This window comes from Maylandia zebra, linkage group LG3 (genome assembly GCF_041146795.1).
Source record: "Maylandia zebra isolate NMK-2024a linkage group LG3, Mzebra_GT3a, whole genome shotgun sequence".
NCBI classification, from domain to species: domain Eukaryota; kingdom Metazoa; phylum Chordata; class Actinopteri; order Cichliformes; family Cichlidae; genus Maylandia; species Maylandia zebra.
In genome coordinates this window covers 51,023,744-51,038,234 of record NC_135169.1, presented here as the reverse complement: position 1 = coordinate 51,038,234, position 14,491 = coordinate 51,023,744, and the positions used below count along the sequence as shown (strand labels likewise).

At 41.1% G+C, this 14,491-nt stretch overlaps 1 protein-coding gene across 3 annotated transcripts in view; it reads left to right on the top strand.

The window, feature by feature from the left end:
* The window catches only part of adam19a (ADAM metallopeptidase domain 19a), an 86,572-nt gene that overhangs the window by 21,132 nt on the left and 50,949 nt on the right, over positions 1 to 14,491 (top strand). Inside the window, exons 1-3 of one of the 3 annotated variants that reach the window (XM_076881983.1) lie at positions 11,877 to 11,958; positions 13,249 to 13,351; positions 13,498 to 13,638. The exons of 1 other annotated variant lie outside the window; for it this stretch is intronic. In XM_076881983.1, the coding sequence (XP_076738098.1) occupies positions 13,546 to 13,638 (93 nt within the window). In that variant the 5' untranslated portion in view covers positions 11,877 to 11,958; positions 13,249 to 13,351; positions 13,498 to 13,545. Of the gene's footprint in view, positions 1 to 11,876; positions 11,959 to 13,248; positions 13,352 to 13,497; positions 13,639 to 14,491 lie in introns of those variants that run through there. One more of the 3 variants, XM_014414477.3, reaches the window with a different exon arrangement.

Sequence of the window (14,491 nt, the reverse complement as noted above, 5' to 3'; positions counted from 1 at the left end):
TCACACTGATAATGTTGTCCCATTCAGTAAAATGGGCCAAAAATGACATAAAAAGCTTAATATCTGAAAAAGTATAAAAGTTATGTGCACCAAAAGATACAGCACGCTTCACCTCTTTTTAGCACAATTTTCAGCCTCTTCTGCTCTTTTCAGCACAATTTTCAGGTTCTGTCTGTCTACTCTGTCTTTGCTGCACAGCTGCCTCTTCTCTCATTCTCTCCCTCTCTCTCGCCTGTTGCTACTAAAATCATGAAACTAATCAGTGATCAGCTGATCGGCTTTTCTCTCTTGTTTGTTTATCGCCCACTTTGCGCCAGAAAGAGGAAACCAGCGGATGTCGCGCTAAACAACAGCAGCACGTTTAAGCTTGATCAGCTGTTGTTAGAATTTATTTGATATTCATTTCTAGTATCAGCTGATGTTTGCTGGAGCCACAGCTGTAAAAGCTGTTGAACATTATGTCAGTTTGGATATCCTAGTGAGAGGGAAACGTGAAGATGAAACCAGGAGATGTCCTTACTGAATAATCAGAGCTGAACAGGTGATGGAGAAACAGGTTTACCTTTTAGGTGACATAAATGAGTTGAAGGGAAGTTATGAACTGTTTCTGAGAGACAAATAACACCAGGATCCTTTTTTAGGTAGCTGACAGCTGGTAACTGTGCAGGGGCGGGTCTAGCAAAATCTTTGCCAGGGGCCAGGTAGAGCATTTACAGGACAAGGGGGGCGCAAAGAAATAATTTTCTTTCTTATTCTCATTTAAAATATCTAGCTTTTATTAAATGATTATGTGGATCGGATCTTTCAACCAAAGTTTTTATAATAATGTACAAAATTGACTGTAGATCATTGTCAGTCAATCAGAACGCTGTGTAAAAATAACAAAAAACAAAAAGGTGCATGCAAAACATTTCTTTACTCCCAAGAAAATCAATCTGCTACACTGTTTACTTTAAACCACTCCAAATTTAAATGGTAAATTCTAAATTGTGCCTTGTCTTTATCCCCTGAGACTTAAGCATATATTTATTTTCTTACTTCTTTTATTTCTATTTATTAGTTTTTTGGCTGTGATGTACCTGCAGCCTCGTCCTCTCGTCTCTCTGTATGCTGCGCTGCATATAGGAGAGATCAAAATACAGTTTACTATGATTAGCGCCTTGACCTGAATTTTAAAAATATTTGGCAAAAAGCACTATGCTGCTAAAAAAGGAAAAATAAATATTTGCAAAATATCTGGATAAATATTTATTTTACGTGTTTGATGTGTGTGGCGGGGCGTGGTCTGCAGTGCTGCTGCAGGGGAGGCGGACCCACCTGAGTGGCATCTGCAATCACGCCTCTCCGGCTTAGAGACTCTCAGCTGTTGTGTTGGTGTGTCGGGCTGTGTGGGTCAATAAAGAAATGCTACAAAGCGTGTTCATGCAAACATCGCCATGTCTGCCGTGGTACAATGGGACTTCTGCTCCTGAACCTGTGCGCACAGCATCTGCAAATCGGGGCTGTACGAAGTCACTTCATCTTTACGCAAGACTGTAAGCTGTCATCTGTGAGGAGCGAGCGGTGTTTGTTTTTACCGTAGTTCATGGTGGAGAATAGCTGCTCTGCTGCGTTTTGCTCCCTGTAGCCGTATGAATGGCAAACTGCACTCATTGGCAGCGGCATAGGCACACTTAAAATTTCTTCTGAAATTTTCGCTCTCTAGTTTTTTGTCACATTTCCAACCCACTTCCTTTATCCAGTCTTGTGACCGGCAAAAGTGACCCAAAATGGGCACTCTAGGTGTAGTTACTGTTTGTTTGTGTATTTTTAAGTCGTTTTAAACCTTGTGATCAACAAAAAGTAAGAGTAAAACAAGAACTGACTGCATTGCAGTCAGGGCAGGAGCAGGAGCTTCGCTCATGCACGATTTATTTGCAGTTTGGACCTATAGGTGTGAGCATCTCCTGCTCTGACAGCAGCTCGGGTGGACTTCTGCGTGAGGACTATCTGCCACCTGTGAGCCCAACTGACAGTAAGAGCGATACTTGCTTCCACGTCAAAAAGTCGTCATAAGTCTCCCGATAAGACCAGAAAAAGTCGCCAGATTTGTCGCTAGTCGCTTTTTAGAAAAAAGTTACTAAGGGGGTTTGAAAACTCGCTAAATATAGCGACAAAGTCGCTAAGTTGTCAACACTGCGGCACTGTCTGCCGACTTGCAGTTTTAAGGCTCAGGGAAACGAGCCCGCCAGCACTCTCTAGCGGCTGCGACCACTGGCGATAAGGAAAGGCTGCTTTTCATAGAGGACTCGCTTGGGGAGATGTCTTCTGGTTGACGCCAGCTCCCAGAAGAGCCTCGGGAACTCTCGTGTGATCTTTGGATACCTTCAGAATGGATTATTATTTAATCTGAAAAATTCTGTTAGATTTCCCACTTACCACTACAGGGAGCCCAAGTACCACCAGTGGTACGTGTATCACAGTTTGAGAACCAATGATCTAGACATAAAATTAAAGTCTTGATAACTCTAAAATCTGAACACAGAAAATAATTGGCTAGGACCTGTAGATCTGCCTTAGCAGTGATTGAATGTAATGGATAAGTGGCTGGATATCTGGCTGCTTTACACATTACAATCAATAAATACAGAGAACCAGATTTTAAAGGGGGAAGAGGACCCATACAGTCTATTCTAGATGAGAGTACTCTTAAAAAAGGTGTTTGACTTCACTGAGAATGCTTGTCTAGCACAGCACAGAAAGTCTAAGATCAGGCAACAAAGGAGGTTTGAATTACAGGGTGGGCCATTTATATGAATACACCGTAATAACATGGGAATGGTTGGTGATATTAAAGTCCTGTTTGTGGCACATTAGTATATGTGAGGGGGCAAACTCATCAAGATGGGTGGTGACCATGGTGGCCATTTAGAAGTCGGCCATCTTGGTTACAACTTTTGTTTTTTAAATAGGAAGAGGGCCATGTGACACATCAAACTTATTGGTAATGTCACAAGAAAAACAATGGTGTGCTTGGTTTCAACGTAACTTTATTCTTATGCACCCTTACAAACTCCAGCTACTGCAGCATCTTAACGAGGATGACCCAGATCGGTGCACAGAATTTGCAGAATGGGCAAAACAAAAATTGGAACAGGACCCTCAGTTCATGCAGAAGATTGTGTTCAGTGATGAGGCAAACTTTTATGTGAATGGTGAAGTTAACAAACAAAACCACCGCTATTGGTCTGACACTAACCCACATTGGATGGATCCCTCCAAGACTGTTGGAACAACAAAAGTGATGGTTTGGTGTGGTATATGGGGTACAACGATAGTGGGCCCATTCTTCATCAATGGAAACCTCAAGGCCACTGGATATTTGAAATTGCTACATGATGATGTGTTTCCCTCTTTGTGCACTGAAGCTTGCACGTTCCCTGAGTTTTTCCAGCAAGATGGTGCACCACCACATTATGGGTGCCAGGTCCGAGCATTCCTAGATGAACAGTTTCCTGGAAAGTCGATTGGTCGTCGTGGACCAGTTGAATGGCCCCCAAGGTCTCCAGATCTGACCCCCTTAGACTTTTATCTTTGGGGTAATCTGAAGGCAATTGTCTATGGTGTGAAGATACGAGATGTGTAGCACCTGAAACTATGGATACTGGATGCCTGTGCTGGCATTTCTCCTGCGGTGTTGCTATCAGTTTGTGAAGAGTGGGAGAAGAGGGTTGCATTGACAATCCAACACAATGGGCAGCACATTGAACACATTTTATAAGTGGTGAGAAACTCACCACCCATCTTGAGGGGTTTGTCCCCTCACATATACTAGTGCCACAAACAGGACTTTAATATCACCAACCATTCCCATTTTATTATGGTGTATCCATATAAATGGCCCACCCTGTACTATGTCTTCTAATGATACTGCCTAGGGGAAGTATGTATAATGTAAACAGAATTGGTCCTAGCACTGAACCCCGTGGAACGCCATAATTGACCTTAGTGTGTGAAGAGGACTCTCTATTTACATGTACAAATTGGAGTCTATTAGATAGATATGATACAAACCACTGCAGCGCACTACCTGTAATACCTACAACATGTTCTAATCGCTCTAATAGGATATTATGGTCGACAGTATCGAACGCTGCACTAAGGTCTAGCAGGACAAGCACAGAGAAGAGTCCACTGTCAGAGGTCATAAGAAGATCATTTGTAACCTTCACTAAAGCTGTTTCTGTGCTGTGATGAGCTCTGAAACCTGACTGAAACTCTTCAAATAAACCATTCCTCTGCAGATGATCTGTTAGCTGTTTGAAACTACTCTTTCAATGATTTTTGATATGAAAGGAAGGTTGGAGATTGGCCTATAATTAGCTAAGACTGCTGGGTCTAGAAATGCTTTTTGAGTAAAGGTTTAACTACAGCCAGCTTGAAGGCCTGTGGTACATAGCCGATTATTAGAGATAGGTTGATCATATTTAAGATCGAAGAATTAATTAATGGCAGGACTTCTTTGAGCAGTTTTGTAGGAATGGGGTCTAAAAGACACGTTGATGGTTTGGAGGAAGTAATTATAGAAGTTAACTCAGAAAGATCAGTTGGAGAAAAAGAGTCTAACTTAACATCAATGGTACTAAGAGTAGCTGTAGATAATATTACATCTGTGGGATGATTATTGGTAATTTTTTCTCTAATGATAAAAATTTTATTTGTGAAGAAGTTCATGAAGTCATTACTAGTTAACGTTAAAGGGATGGTTGGCTCAACAGAGCTCTGACTTTTTGTCAGCCTGGCTACAGTGCTGAAGAGAAACCTGGGGTTGTTCTTATTTTCTTCAATCAGTGATGAATAAGATAAGATAACCTTTATTAGTCCCACACGTGGGAAATTTGTTTTGTCACAGCAGGAAGTGGACAGTGCAAAAGTTATGAAGCAAAAATTAGAATATAATAAGAATAAATACAGTACACAACTGTACAGAATAGAATAAAATACTATATACAGTAGAATAAAATAGAATAAAATATACAATAGGATAAAAATAGAATACAAATGCTGTATACAACTGAGTAAAAATACGATGCCAGAAAAGAGTATTGCACTTAGTGTTATTGGACATGTGTGGATGTGTGTGTTTGATCGGTTGAAGTCTTGAAGTTGGAGTCTGACAGCAGTGGGGAGGAAAGACCTGCAAAATCTCTCTGTCCCACACCGTGGGTGCCGCAGCCACTGAAGGAGCTGCTCATTGCTGTCACATTCTCCTGCATGGGGTGGGAGATGTTGTCCAACAGGGATGACAGCTTAGCCACCATTCTCCTGTCACTCACCACCTCCACTGGGTCCAGAGGGCATCCTAGAACAGAGCTGGCCCTTCTGATCAGCCTGTTCAGTCTCTTCCTATCCCCGGCAGAGATGCTGCCATCCCAGCAGACCACACCGTAAAAGATGGCTGAGGCCACCACAGAGTCATAGAAGGTCTTTAGAATAGTAAGATGTTCTGGCTTTGCAGAGGGCTTTCTTATAAAGCAAACAAAGGCTAAATGATGATCCTCTAAATTTGTGACACACCATTTCTTCTCCAGCTTACGGGTTATCTGCTTTAGGCTATGCGTTTGAGAATTATACCACGGAGTCAGGTACATCTGTTTTGAGGCCTTAGTTTTCACAGGAGCTACAGTATCCAGAGTCGTACGTAGTGAGGAGGTAAAATTATTAACAAGATAATCGACCTCCGTTGGAGTAGCGTTCAGATAGCTGCTCTGCTCTATGTTGGTACAGGTCATTGAAGATGATAACAGTGAGTGGATTATATTCTTAAACTTAGTTACAGCGCTTTCAGAAAGACATCTACTGTGATAAAGTCTACTCTCCACTGCTGTGTATTCAGTTATTGTAAATGTAAATGTTATCAGGAAATGATCAGACAGGAGAGGGTTTTCAGGAAACACTGTTAATGTTACGTTTCTATTTCATATGTTAACACAGTGGTTAACCTGTAGATCCTATTTTTCTAGGCCCCCCTTTTGTTTTACAAGACAAATGTCCGTCCCCCCCGCACACACACGCACACACAAACACGTCCTCCAACCACACACACCCATATTTTTCTCCATTGTGGTTTATTTCACACCTCAAACATTTAGCATTTAGTAGACAATTAAGTAAATACAAGTAAAAAGGAATAAATTACAGGTAGTAAGAAAATAAACTACTAACTTGTTTAGGCTACATTCACACCTACACGGGTATTTTTGAAAACGCAGCTGTTTCGTCCACACGTAAATGAATTGCAGAATGGCAGATAGTCAGATTAACAGTATTTTGTCTCTATCTTCAGGTTTTACACGCTTACATACACACACCCAGTTACTGTCCCTCCATTTAGAAAGGCAGAGGCGTCATGATGTAATTATTTTATGTGTAGTTGTTTTTTTTCCTGTGTAATAATATTCAACATTGCTATCTATACATTTTTCGAAAAATGCCTCTCTGTGGAAATTGGTTTAAAAACACAAAAAACTGTTTGTCCGTGATTTGAATCGAGGGAACAAATCGTGGCAGGATCAGCCTGATATTATTTGTATCCCACTGTAACTTTACTGTATAAAGAGCTAACGTCTCCAAAATGTCAGGAGTAGTTGGTCATTACAACAAGTGTTTGTGAACTAAAAATCAAGAATGTGGGATCCTGTTTGTCCGTGATTTGAAGAGCCCAGCGTGTGATCCCGACGAAGGGAAAAGCAATTCTGCAGGGGAGACCTACCTTGGCACTTGTGCAGGTGAAACCAAAGGGAAGATATGCTTCACCATATTTTCTAGTCTTTGGCTTAGAATGAAGTTGGTTTGGAAATATACTCAGCGATGCTTCATCTCCTGCTTTGTGTTTGTGTGGGAGCCCCGTCAAAAACCTGTCAATTATGCTATTATTTACTTGTATGTTATTTCATTTTTTTTCCCCTTTTCATACTGCGCCTCCCCTGCAATGGCTCTGTGCCCCCCCTAGGGGGCGGGCTCCACACTTTGGGAAGGTCAGAGTTAACACAAGATCTAGAGTGTGATTAAAGTGGTGGGTGGGTTCTATTACAGTTTGAGAGAAGCCAATTGAGTCTAATAACAGATTAAATGCCATGTTGAGGCTGTCATTTTTAGCATCTACATGGATTAAAATCACCCATAATAATTATTTTATCTGAGCTTAGCACTAAATCAGATAAAAAGTCTGAGAAATCAGACAGAAACTCTGTGTAAAGCCCAGGTGGACGATAGATGGCATTGGTGGGGACGGATGATTCAACCACCGAACCCTGCCCTGTTTCTTTTTTTCCACCCTTTTTATGTTTTCTTCTTGATAAAAAAAAGAAGAGAAATATACTTGCCTACATATGCTATTCTACAAGCTTTTAAACCATTAAAAATTACAATTAGTAATTTATAGTTGTATATGTGAATTATATAATGTTAAATTACTATTAAACAAATGACTGACTAAGTATTTTAGGCTTTAGTTTACTTCAGCCATATTCCATATAAATCAGATATCATACAAAAGTAAAAATAGCTTCAAATGAAGTCATAACAATAAAAGAATATGACTTTAAGGACTTAACAACATTACTTCAGCTATAGTACACCAACATCTCTGATACATTAGCACTAAGGGAACACTGAATGACCCGGTGGTTTTTGTCCATAAAACTACTCATCTAAGATTACCATAAAGTAAAAGATCTCTCAGCAACATTATGCAACATTTTAGGCACTATTGCCCCTATCAAATCAGTGAGCTGGGATGTTTTCTTCTAAACATGAACTACTGTTACAGCAACAGACATGGACTACTGGTGCCCCACACAACAACTCAATGTCCACTATGTGAAGGAGTCAAACACATGCCTGCTCCTCTCGTTAATCTGTAGCACCAAAACATCAGTCAGGTACCAGTTACCTTGCCTCTTCACCTCTGTCCGAGCTACAACATGGCAGAGCTGCCTCTGTCACCTGATAAATAACAGTGAGACATTCCACATACATGCAGTCACACATGTGCTTCAGATACAGTAATGAACCAATAGGTCATCATCCAATTTCACGTGTGATCTTGTATCATCATTACTCTCTAAGCTTTGTGCTGGTTCTTCTGTCATCTGACAAATAGGACATACATGACAATAAGAATAAAATGGGTAGCTGCTTCAGTGTTTCTGTCAATTTGTGCAGATCTTGCCTCATCTGTAATGTTTGTAGGGTGAGTGCATTTTTAAAACAATTTGTGCAAACTGCACTACAAGGTGGAATATTTGCAAAATCATGCCTACCTCATGATATTTTGTCTCAAAAATTAACCCTATGAATATGTCAGTGCCATTAGGATGAAATTATTGTGTCACCAACATTTTAACATTAGACATATAATTTTAACAGCCTCTGTAAACTGGCTTGCTCAAGGCTGCCGTTTTCTCTGACAGTTTCAATCAAAATTAGAAATGCTACTCTGAGACTGAGATAACTAATAGTGCTGCCTGTGGTGCAGTCAGTTTCCAAAACACGTTATTCATTGTTACAATTTTAGACTGTGGGCCAAAGCCTAGCATAGCCTGTAACGTTATTATGACGGAGACATTTTATGAGTGAACTTGACTTTAAATGACTTACAGGTTTCTTTGAAAAGTGCTTTCTTATATCCAAGTTCTTCCTTTTTGTGGCATCCTCCTCTCCTCCTTGGAGGGCCTTGCAGCGCAGGCTTGCCGCTGCTAAAACTAAACAGAGCTCCCTGAGAGGCACAGCCAATCACATTGGCCATATTTGTCACATGAGGTAGGACTCCAGTAGCGAACGTAATTTAACTCTTTCTGCACCGCTAGGTGAATGAGATGTTGACAGATCTTTTTTTTTCTTTCTATCGGGTTTGTTTTTCTTTACTCAAAGAGATCAAATTATTGGTGGGGACAATTCAATAATCGTTGGATATTGGTAGGGACATGTCCCTTCCGTCCATGCCAAATCTACGCCCTTGGATGATAACAAATAAGACTGGTTTCTGAGTTTTACAGCTGGGGTGGACAATGTTAAGCATCAGGCTTTCAAATTAATTAAAAGTCTGTCTTGGTCTTTCATTAATTAATAGGCTGGTGTGAAAAATTGCTGCCACACCGCCCTCTCGGCCTGTGCTTCGAGATTTCTGGTAGTTAGAATGACTAGGGGGTTTTTGATTCATTTAAACTGACATACTCATCCTGCTGCAACCAGGTTTCTGTAAGGCAGAGTAAATCGATTTGCTGATCAATTATTAAGTCATGTACTAACAGAGACTTGGAGGAGAGAGACCTAATATTTAATAATACACATTTCACTGTTTTACTCTTTGGTTCAGATGTGGATACTTTATTGTTCTTTCTTTGTGATTTTTTTTATGTTTAAGTTGTTTGTTGCTGGTTTTTAGTTTGTTTTTTGTCTGTTTAGGAGCTGACACAGTCTCAGTGGAGATGGGTTTTTTGGGGGAGTAGCAGGAGGAGAGAAGCTGCAGAAAGGCGTGTAAGACTGCAACTCTGCTTCCTGGTCCCAACTCTGGATAGTCATATTTTGGGGTTTTTAATAAATTTGTCCATATTTCTAGAAATGAGAGCTGCTCCATCCAAAGTGGGATGGATGCCGTCTCTCCTAATAAGACTCTGTTGCCTACAGAAGGTTTGCCAATTATCTATGAAGCCCACATCGTTTTCTGGACACCACTCAGACAGCCAGAAATTTAAGGAGAACATGCTGCTAAACATGTCACTCCTGGTCTGATTGGGGAGGGCACCAGAGAAAACTACAGAGTCCAACATTGTTTTGACAAAGTTACATACGATTCAATATTGATTTTAGTGACCTCCGATTGGCGTAACCGGGTGTCATTACTGCCGACGTGAATTATGATTTTACTGAATTTACGTTTACCCTTAGCCAGCAGTTTTAAATTTCCCTCAATGTCGCCTGCTCTGGCCCCTGGAAGACAATTGACTATGGTTGCCGGTGTCTCTAGCTTCACATGTCTGAGAACAGAATCACCAATTACCAGAGTTTGACCCCCGGCGGGTGTGTCGCCGAGTGGGGAAAAACGGTTAGACACATGAACGGGTTGGTGGTGTACCTGGGGCTTCTGTTTAAGACTATGCTTCCTCCTCACCGTCACCCAGCCACCCTCTTTCCCCAGCTGCTTGGGGTCTGCCGGGGAACAGCTAGCGGGGCCTACACTATCTTCGGCTGCAGCAGCTACAGGGGCCTGGCTAGTGAAGAAAATATAATCTGATCAAACATTATTCAGCTTTAAATATTGTTCAGCTTTAAAGTTACTGTGCAACTGTGTAATAAAAATGTGCTCACGACTTTGGCCTTGAGAGCGATAAGAAGCGATCGCCTCATCCTGCAGGTGCAAGATATCTGCAAGCGAAGAGACTAGAACACCCAAGGCCGATTTCCTTTTATGGAGTTGTTTTTCTGCTAATGCAGCACTTTCCTCACAACCCCCTCCTGTAAGTTTTAGAGAATATATACCCATCCTCACAGCAAATCTTCGGAATCTCCTGATGTGAGCTGTGTTGAGAGGTTGTCTCTGTCTCAATAAAAGTTCACTGATTCCCCATCTGCCGCAGGTGTCCGGTTGTCTTCATTCTCCGCCAGCCTGGTTAAGTCAATTCCTCCTTAACATCTAAAAGAACCTATTTAATGAAGGAAGACGGGTTCACTTTGTGTTTAATATTATTCTATTGCTGTTGTTGTTTTTTTTGTATCCTTCACTAGCTACAGGTGAATGAAGCCGAGTCTCTAATTCAGTAATCCTGGCCTCCAGAGCTGCAAATATGCTACATTTGTTACAGATATCATTACTGCTAAAGGAGGCCGAGGAGTAACTAAACATCTGACACAATGAGCAGGAAAGTGCAGGAGGGACAGGTGAAGTAGCCATGGTGCTAGTGAGTCGGCTACGAGCTAAGCTAAGCTAGCGAAACAGTACAGACACAGCGAGTGAATACGTTGGCTATAAATTAGGTAGTGACTACACAGAAACTGTGCTTCGGATGAAACGTGAAAATTATACTATGAAAAATGAATGTATATAAAAGTTTTTAATTAAATTGCTAAGCAGATAAGCTACTCAAAAACACCACTGTGTTTGAGCAGGAACAGGAAGTGATACTCTACCGCAGAGAGAGCGAACACCAAGTGACAGTGCTACCAAGAGTTAGGAGCGATCCTTTTCAGTTTTTTCTTTCATCATCTCCAACTCTCTTTGCTGTTTAAATCTCTCATGGTTCAGCTGTAATGAAAATTCTTTCTGCTATTCAAATGTTAAGTTTGTGATTGCTGATACAAGTGTGTTTGGTAAAACCTTACCTTTAGTTCAAACCAAAATCCTTGCAGTGTTTTAATAGTTAAAACATTGAAATCCTGCCTCCAAGTATGGTTCCTGCAGGAAGACTGTGTGGATAGGGTCAATTCAGTAAAAATCTGTCACCAACCTTGACTTATCAAAGGATTATTAGCAAGTTCATTTAACTACATGTGTCTCAGATTTTGTGTGTCACTATCATTTTCTGTAGCACAGTTATGTGCTTTGGTCTCCTAAAATCCCCTGCTATATTCCAGTGTCTCATTCACATTCTTTTTGTACACATTGTTTTGTTGGTATAAACAATTATCAATTTTCACATATAAAGAGTGAAAAAAAGTTTATGACAAGAAAGTATTCTGTGTGATCTTGGCTTCAGGTTGTGTTTGATTTGCTGTCTGCCACTGATGCTGACACTTGCATTCAAAAGGGATTTTAAAAAATTAGGTATTTTATAATTACTTACACTTTCCTCTGTTTCTCTTTCTCTCCCCCCCCCCCCTCCCCCCCTCTCTCTCAGTGAGCTTTTGGGTCAAGACTTTACAGAGACATACTACACAGAGGATGGGAAACCTGTTACTCTTACTAATCACAATTACACTGTAAGTATAAAGAAACAAGAAGGGGTAGATGCCTAAGAAAATTTCAGTTATATTATCAATCTATTCAGGCTAACTCATCTTAAAGAATTTCCTGATTGTAACATAAACTCAATTTATGTGCTCTAAACTTGGGTCTCTGTTTGTGAAGTTCATTGTTCCAAAAAGCAGGCAGATCAGTTCCCTCTCTTCATAGAATGATTCTTTTAACCCAGATTTTTGAGATAAAACTATATAAACAAACAGACTCTGGTAATGGTGCTAAAGTACTGAAACTTGTTTACTTCCTAATGCTAGCTGTTTCTATTTGAAGGGCAGTCTGAGATTATAGGAGAGCGAGAGGGTGAGATCACTTTACTTTGGTATGTTTGAATTTGTGTATTTTTAGATTTGACAATGCACGCACTGCTTCCCTTGGACCAGCTGGCGAGCACTGTGAGGGTCATGTTCTTTACTTTTCCAGCGCGTTCAGTACCACCAGGCTGACCCTCCTGGGTGATAAGCTGAGAGTGATGTGGGTGGATGCCTTTCTTGTTTCCTGGATTGTTGATTGTCTGTGATGACACAGTGTACCGGGCTGTGGTTGACTTCTTTGTCACGTGGTGCAAGCAGAATCATCTGCAGGTCAGCGTGACAAAGACCAAAAAAATGATTGTGGACTGTAACCTCTGGTACAATCCAGGGGGTCATTGTGGAGGACTATAAATAGCTCGGAGTACACATAGATAATAAACTGGAGTGGGTTAAAAATACCACTGCATTCTCAAGGAAGGGCCAGAGTCAACTCTATTTTCTGAGGTGGCTGAGAGGGTTCGACTTGGACAAAAAATTGGCCTGGGCATTTTGACTAGAGATTAGCTCACCAGGTATTATAGGAAAAGCCATGAAGCCTAATAAACTTAGACCTACACCATCCTCCCTATTCTGGTATTCTAACCCGTACTTAGTGGAAACCAAAAGACTGCTTTGTTAAGTTAAGCTCCTGAACTATCTATAGGGTGGGCCATTTATATGGATACACCATAATAAAATGGGAATGGTTGGTGATATCAAAGTCCTGTTTGTGGCACATTAGTATATGTGAGGGGGCAAAACCCTCAAGATGGGTGGTGACCATGGTGGCCATTTAGAAGTTGGCCATCTTGGATACAACTTTAGTTTTTTTCAATTGGAAGAGGGCCATGTGACACATCAAACTTATTGGTAATGTCACAAGAAAAACAATGGTGTGCTTTGCTTCCATGTCTGTGTTGTCCTCCCTCTGACTTGTCTGTTTTACAAATGTGTCTGCAGCTGCCTTCACAGTTGCGAAGTACCTGGCGATACTTTTGAGGCTATCTTGTGTGGCGGTCATCATATGATGGGCAGAGAAAATGTCTATCCCATTTGACTGGAGGTACTTCAACAGAAGAGTTGTATGCTCAAACACTCTAAGAAATCTGTGCTGTTAACACAGTTTCATGCTTCAAGAGACACTCTTTAAAGCCTTGTGCTTTGGCATAAACAGCTGGCTTTTCTTTTTCCCTCTTTTTAATCTTCCAGCGTGAGCACTGCATCAACAAAGAGGGCATCATCATCTGGTTTTCCAAAATGTCCACAAAGATTTTTTGGAGGGCATCATGCTTGGCGCACCACCATGTCTCACCTATTGGATTGAAGCATCTGTGTCTTGTCTCTTCTTGGGTTTGTTTCTCCTACAGATTAACCCTGTGATAGGACTCCTTGAACACTGTACTGCTCCGTTAGAGCTGGGCGATAGAACGATAACGATATGTATTGCGAAATAACTTTTTCTCGATAGAAAAGTTAAACTATTGCGATAGGCCTCATCTCTCTTGTCCTCTTAAAAAAAAAAAAAAAGAACAGCCAATCCAAATTAAGTAGCGCAGAGCCGAACCAATCACAGCCGCAGCGTCACGTCACGTGACTTGTTACGTACAGCACAAGTGCCAAGCCGCACATGTCAGGGCTCTGTGTGCGGGCAGGCAGAGATGAGGATCCAAATGCAGGACTCGAACACGGAATTGAAACTCAAAAACCTCAGCTTTATTGCTGGCAGGAAAACAAACATGAAGTGATGATGGAACACTGAGACCAAGGACACACAGGCATAATCTGATGGTACGACGCGACACCGAGCATGGGAAAACACAGGGCTTATATACACAGGGTAGTAACGGGGGAATCGGCAACAGGAGGGAGACACAGCTGGGAGAGATCAGGGCTAACGAGACAGGGGGAACAAAGCTGCACACACTAACATCAGACAGGAACAAGAACCTTCAAAGTAAAACAGGAAACAAAACACACTTTACTAAGACACAGACTAGACAGAGACAGACTTGACACTGACCAAAGGCTACTAAATGATAATCATAATCACAACAGTATCAGATCATAAATCATAATATGGAAAAACACCAAGAACCAGAGAAACAAAGGAAAATCCATGATGCAAAAGCACCAAAACATAATGAACTCAAAATACTGGGTCCAACGGACCCAGAACTGTGACAGCACATGTGTATTTGTTTGG